Source organism: Arachis ipaensis, chromosome B7 (assembly GCF_059453495.1).
Source record: "Arachis ipaensis isolate K30076 ecotype BB chromosome B7, ASM5945349v1, whole genome shotgun sequence".
Classification (NCBI taxonomy): domain Eukaryota; kingdom Viridiplantae; phylum Streptophyta; class Magnoliopsida; order Fabales; family Fabaceae; genus Arachis; species Arachis ipaensis.
In genome coordinates, this window is record NC_142442.1 from 82637571 (window position 1) to 82644324 (window position 6754).

At 33.0% G+C, this 6754-nt stretch overlaps 1 protein-coding gene across 1 annotated transcript; it reads right to left on the reverse strand.

Moving 5' to 3' along the window:
- Positions 1–761: 761 nt before the first annotated feature.
- Positions 762–4035, reverse strand: LOC148553186 (uncharacterized). Its single transcript, XM_088494781.1, has 7 exons — positions 3934–4035; positions 3439–3459; positions 3053–3103; positions 2712–2840; positions 2092–2276; positions 1383–1453; positions 762–1066 (listed from the first exon to the last, which is right to left on the reverse strand). Exons 1-7 carry the CDS (start codon positions 4033–4035, stop codon positions 762–764), a joined length of 864 nt encoding a protein of 287 aa, XP_088350907.1.
- Positions 4036–6754: the final 2719 nt, after the last annotated feature.

Sequence of the window (6754 nt, forward strand, 5' to 3'; positions counted from 1 at the left end):
CATAAATGTTGATTAATATCCCTCTGCCCACTTTCCACCTTACTCATTTCTCAAGTACTTTTCTACCTTCCAATAGGCTTCTCCAGGCCCATGATAGGTTCTGTCCCGGTTCTGCTTTTAGAAAAGATGAAAATCTATAGTACTTGCTTTTGTATATCTTGCTCACTAGAGAATTAGGCTTTGTTAACAATCTCCAACCTTCACTACATAATTTTTGTTTATTTGTGGAGGTTTTTTTTCCTACTTGTGGAGGTTTCAAACCCCCACAAAAAGAATTGTGGCAGTTTCAAAAATCTCCAAAATTTGAGGTGCCACGAGCTCCTTTGTGGCGGTTTTTCACAACCCCCACAATGTCATTTAGTGACGGTTTTCTATCCCTTTTGTGGGGGTTCTGTGCTAGCATTTTGTGGCAGTTCTTGGTTAATGTTTGTGGCGGTTCAAAACCCCCCACAAAAAAAATTTATATTTTAAAAAAAAAAACAGCTATTCTATGGGGTTTCAAACCTCCACAAACATGTCAATATTATTTTTAAAATATTAATCTAGATGTTAGAATTACATTATTATACTACTCATCATTTACTATTTAAAAGAAATACTTAAACAAGACATTAAAAATGTAGAAGAAAATTAAAATATTATATATTTAAACAAAAGAAATACTTTAAAACAAAATCAATATAGTACATTACCATCATTTTTCAATCACAAAAGGCTAAAAATAATTAACATTAAAATTGAAAAGGGTACAAGTACAAACCTTAGAGAGTAGAAGGGAGTAGAAGAGCATCATCCCATATACTCAGAAAATACCCATGGATTAAACCTTCTTCATCTACTGCTACTACTTCTTCCTCGACTTCTTTTTCTTCATCTTTGATAATTTCGTCATCATCTTGCTCCCACGCCATGTTCATCTTAGTCATCTTCGTTCTGCTGCTACGACTCTGGATTTTGTTCGTCTTCTTTCTGTTGCTGTCGCTAATATTTTCTTCCATGTTATTATCAAAATCTCCTCTTCTTTTCTTTAGCGGAATTGCCTTCTCTACCTCGCGCCATCTCAAATCTAATATAGACATACAGTGCGTGATAATGCTTCATGATTTAATTTGAAATAACAAAGTATTAAACTCTAAACCTTTCGATCCGATAAATCCTAGATAAATTAAAAGAAAAAAAAAAGAAAGAAAAGAGAATTACTATGCTGCATAATGCAAATTCAGCATGCATTGCAACAATAATATTATTACTCCAGTTGTGTACTGCAGTAAATTTTAAAACAAATGAACATATACATAGATGAAGTGTTCAACGTAGTGACCACAAATTTCATGCATTCAAAAGTTACTTCGATGAAAATAAATTATTATTATTATTATTACCTTGTTTACAAGTGGTGCTTGAGGGTGAGAGGGCATCAGGTGGTGTTTCGGAACCCATATTGCATGCTTTCCTACGAACAAAAGAAGACCGAGAATGGCCCACAACTACTTATAATATATACACACAACACAAAACATGAATGAGTGTAGTATCTTGCTTTTGCTGCTTCTATTGTCATCTAACTTCATTCATGCATTGGTTATCACCTCTTTATGCCTTCTTTATTGTTGGTTAATAAAAAAGAACATAAAGTAAATCTAAAAACAGATGTGGAATTGAAAATTCCTAAAAGCCAAAATAATAATAATAATAATAATAATAGTAATCAGAATTATAAATTTGTTAGTTATATATTCAGTTCCATGAAAGTTCAAGAGCTTGGAATATAATCTGGACAAAACAATTCGTGAAGTCTCAGGCAGAGCAAGTTGGATGATCAAATAATCATATATGAGAAGTAAAGAACCAAAAAAAATTTGATGCTGTGATGAAATGGTTTAAGGCAATTACTTATATACTATAAGATGTACCGATGTATGAGTCAAAATAGACAATGATTATTGAAGATTGGAGAAGAGCAACAACAACAGTCTTATCGAGTGAATTATTCCTTACTACAACATCCACCAGCCCATGTTTCATTGCAGAGAAAAACCTGAACTCAAAAGTCAAAACGATATAAGAAATCAAGCAATGGTGGCAGATTACCTGCAAGTGAGGTAATTTTCTGATGGCAAGTATGGATGGTAGTTGGATGCAGTCCATTCCCCAGCTTCTTTTCCAATCTTGAATCTGCCAACTGGTTTTCCTGCTTGCAGAGCACCTTGAGTAACTGCATTCATTAATCCTGGTCCAGCCCCTGACCATGAAGTGCAATCCAAAAGATTTGCTATCTGTGCAGCACATGTATAAAACAGTAAATAATTTAAAAAGAAGATTTTATCAGAAAGAGATACAGAAGAGGATGAGACATCCTCATATAAAAACAAAAAGATATGATTAACACCTAAAGTGATAAGCCATGTAACAATGCTAGATTATCCCTTTGCATAAGTTAGGAAAAAACCAAAAAAAAACCCTTAAGCAGGGCAGGAGCTTTTCGTCATAGGGAAGCCAAAATGGTAATCCTATCCCAAATAAAATCAATATTTGAAAGGAATCATTAAAAGTCCTAGGGCTCATTTCCACTCATTAAAACCCTTTGCCAATATAACATATTCACAATTGTCTATGCCAGAAAGTAATGATGTTTTTCGGAATGCCAACTTACAGTATTCACAAAAAGCAAGCAAGAAGCAGGCAGGAAGTTACAGTATGAATTCACTTGCCTCTTTAGACAGCTCCTGTGCTTGCACATAATGGGAATGGCCAGGCCCCATCCTTGAAGATCCCAAATACACAACTCCTCTACCCAATCTGTTTATGAGTTCGTAACATCGATTGATCTCTTCTCTAACCTGTAATATAACCGAGCCAAAATTAAAGAGTCAGTTTATTGGCCACGGAGAAATTCCAAACATGTTTCTTGAGATATACACATATGAGAGGGGGGGACCATGCACATTGCCATTAACTTCTTTTCAAGGGAACCTATATATGTAGAATAGAGAACCTGTTATTACACATTTACACAAAGAGGTTGATCTATTATTTTGTTATTGTTTCTTACTTCATAGAGCTGCATCAAGCACCAAAGGATTGCGCTAGGATCTTTATGTTCCTGCTCCGAGAAAATAACCAAGAGGTGACGAGTGTATAATCAAAATGTGATGGAAATGTATGACTGTGTTGCTGCTAAATACTTGCAATCATGAACATATATAAAGACAAAAGAATATGCTATGAACATAATTCCACTTGAATGATTGGTGGAGAAAGCATATGAGATGGTAGCCATGGACTTATTAGGAGACAAGGTCATAAAAGAGATCACATGGTGTTGTTTTAGAAACCTAATTCACTAAAAACCTCACCACACAACTAAATTAGAAAACTTTCTAAACAACTGAACATAAACAAACCTCATAATCGAAAATACAAAAGAACAAATCATACCTTAATTTCGAGTCTGAGAGGCTGCGAATGCGAGCAGAACAACAAACAAGCAAAAAAACAAGTCAATTGACAATTCAATATTAGATTCAATTCGAAGCCAAAATCGCAGGAACTAATGGTGAAAAAACAAAGCAAAACCAAGAGCGTCACCTTTTTTAGGTTTACATATACATACATCGATAGATAACAGAAACGATTGATAATCTCAAAATCAGAGAGGCGTAATAGGAATAAGGAAATCAAAATGAAAGTGAATGTTGATTCCATATCTAAGAAGCGTTTGTGCAAAGAAACAGATCGAAGAGGAAGAAGACGCTAACCATTTTGGTTTTGGAGATTGAAGGAAGAAGGTGGAATCGAGTTAGAACACTCTCCGGATATCAGAATCGAAGTTCTTGAAGAGGTAGAACCAGCGGCAGAACCCGCCGCGGAAGACGAAGCAGTAGCGACGCCGCGCGGATTTGATGCACTCTAGTGACAGGGACCTGGCCTTACGCTTCCAGCACGGTGGTGCGTGGATGTAGGCTCAGATGCGGTTGAGTCAGCGGTGGCGAAACGAGTAGCTGGAGGTGCAGCATCGCGGCGTTTCTCTTCCATTAAAATCGAGAAATTCTGTTTATGGTTTGATTTGGGGGTTTCCCTATTCTATTTGTTTAGGTGTGTTTGCGGGAATGGAAATTTTAATCCTGTAAAAATAGTGAGAGTTCTATGTAGGGGAGTTTAATAAATTGTCAAAATGAACTATTATGGAGGTTGTCAGAAACCTCCTCTAAAAAACTCCCACAAATAAGTAAAATTGTTGTAGTGCTTGCTTAGCCAGCATAGCTAAGTTGAAGGCTTTTAAATTCTTAAAGCCTATTCCTCCTATCTTCTTGTCCCGACAAACTATGTCCCATTTTATCCACTTCTGTTTTCTTCCTTCACCATGCTGCCCCCACCAAAAATTTATGATTTTTTTCTGCAGCTCTTCAACCATTATGTCAGGGAGTTTGAAACAGCTTAATGTGTAAATTGAGATAGCTGTGGCCATTGCCTTTATTAACACCTCCCTTTTGCTTACTGACAGTAAATATTTTTTTTAACATTGCAGCCTCTTCTATACTTTATCCTTAATGTATACAAACGTCTATTTTTTGGACCTATATACCGCTGTTGATAGTCTTAAATACCTGTTTTGATTGCCCACATAAAAAATTTATAAAGTATGTGCTAGTGAATCTCGAGTCTAAACTGGAGTGTTTGAACTAAAGAACACAGAAAATTTATTTAAATTCACATAGTATTAATATTTTATTAATTAGTATGATTCTCTTCTATAAATTTTTATATAAATACAACCAAACAATATATCATGGGACATATATATTCATCAATATATTCAATTAATTTGTACTGTTATTTTTACTTGTCGATATATATTCATCAATATTTATATTAGGTATTGATGGGACGTGATAATATCCCATGGGCATTTTTGCCAATAAATTTATGAATTAATAAACAACATTTGAAAACATCAACGGCTAGGGAAGAGAGACACAAAGAAAAGGGAGGCGGAAGAAAAATTTAAGAAAAGGTAAAATATATTTTTTGTTTTTGAAATTTATTAAAAATTTTACAAAATTTATTTTATTTTGATTTTATTTTAAAATGTTTTAATTTGTATCAAATTTTAAAAATTATTATGATTAATTTAAGAATAATTTTACAAAAATAATTTTTAATATAAATAAATAAAATATATTTATCATATATTATTGTTGGATTAGTCTAAATTTTTTTTAAAATTTAGTTGTTAGAAATATATTTGATGTAAATAAAAAATTTTAAGAATAAAATTAAAATAAAATAAAATTTAAGAATATTTTTAAAATTTTTAATAATTTTAAAGATAAAAAATATATTTTACTCTTTTGATAAAAAAATATCGCTTTTTATTACATGCTTTAATGATGTTCATTTCTATACCTTTTAACTTTTATTGATTCCTTTTTTCTTTTGGTTAAATGCTTTTTCATTTGATGCTCTGAAAGTTTAATATATCCTTAAATTTTACATTTATTATTATACTAGTACTATTGCATTTTAAGAACAAATTATTTAATTCACTGTGTTGATCGTGGTCTTTAATACGATTATAGTATCATAAATTATTGAATTTACTTCCTGCCTAAGCTCGATCACGTGCTAGGGTTAGGTATTTCGAAATGTATCTGTTTCTTGAGTTCATTCGAGTTTTACAAGTAGCACAAGATTCCTGAATTACTTTGTCCTTTACAATTTGACTACACTGGCCTTAATTAATTTAAAACACAGAAGAAATACTTAAAATTAGGTCCCCACGCCACAGCATACAGGCGCCGAACTTTGTCATGCATTCCTATATACCTTCAAGATTCTTTTACAGGTCAAGATTCTACTACTCTCGGTGACAGGATCGAAAAAATTTTTTATAGTAAAATATATATATATATATATATAAAATAATAATTTGGATAAAGTATTAAATTGATTTTTTATGATTGGATCTAATCTGTTTTTAGATTTTATGTTTTAAAGTGCTTTATTTAAATTTAAAAAAATTCATTTAAATTATTTAATCTGATTAAAATAATAAAATAATAATAAATAATTTAATATTTTTTTAAATTTTAAATTTTAAAAAATTAAATAATTTTTTTATTATCGATACAATCAAATATTTCTGTTTAAAATTTAATTTAATTTAATAAACAAACTAAAAACGAATATAAATGATATTCCTTTCTGATGTGTACCCTTAAGAACTCGGCAACTATCCTATCATCCTAACCGACCAAATATTTCGGAACTCATATCAAAACCTAAAACGGAACTCAAACACAAATTACACACGTGACTAATATCATCTTCAGCCCGTTATTAACAACGGCACTCACCATAGATATCGGAACAGACACAAGGGAGAACTACCCCTCCACTCATCTATAAAACACAAGCCAAGCAACCCCTAAAGCACAGGTTACAGAGTTCCCTCTAATTCATTATTTTCATCTCTTATAATTCACACACTTACTTGAGCGTCGGAGTGCTTTTTGCAGGTGCTCCCGCCGCCGTGTTTCACCGCGCCGAGGTTATTCTTGGAGACAGCCTCCCAAACGACGTATAACTCCACCTAGAGCTGAGCAGCCTCGTCGGGAGAAACATACCTCGGCTGGACTCGAACGGAACATTTGGCGCCCACCGTGGGGCCGAAGCAGTTGATCTAACCCCACTATTCCTTATATATTGCCCTTTATTTTTTTCTCTTTTACACAGGTTTCTCCAACCTCTTAAC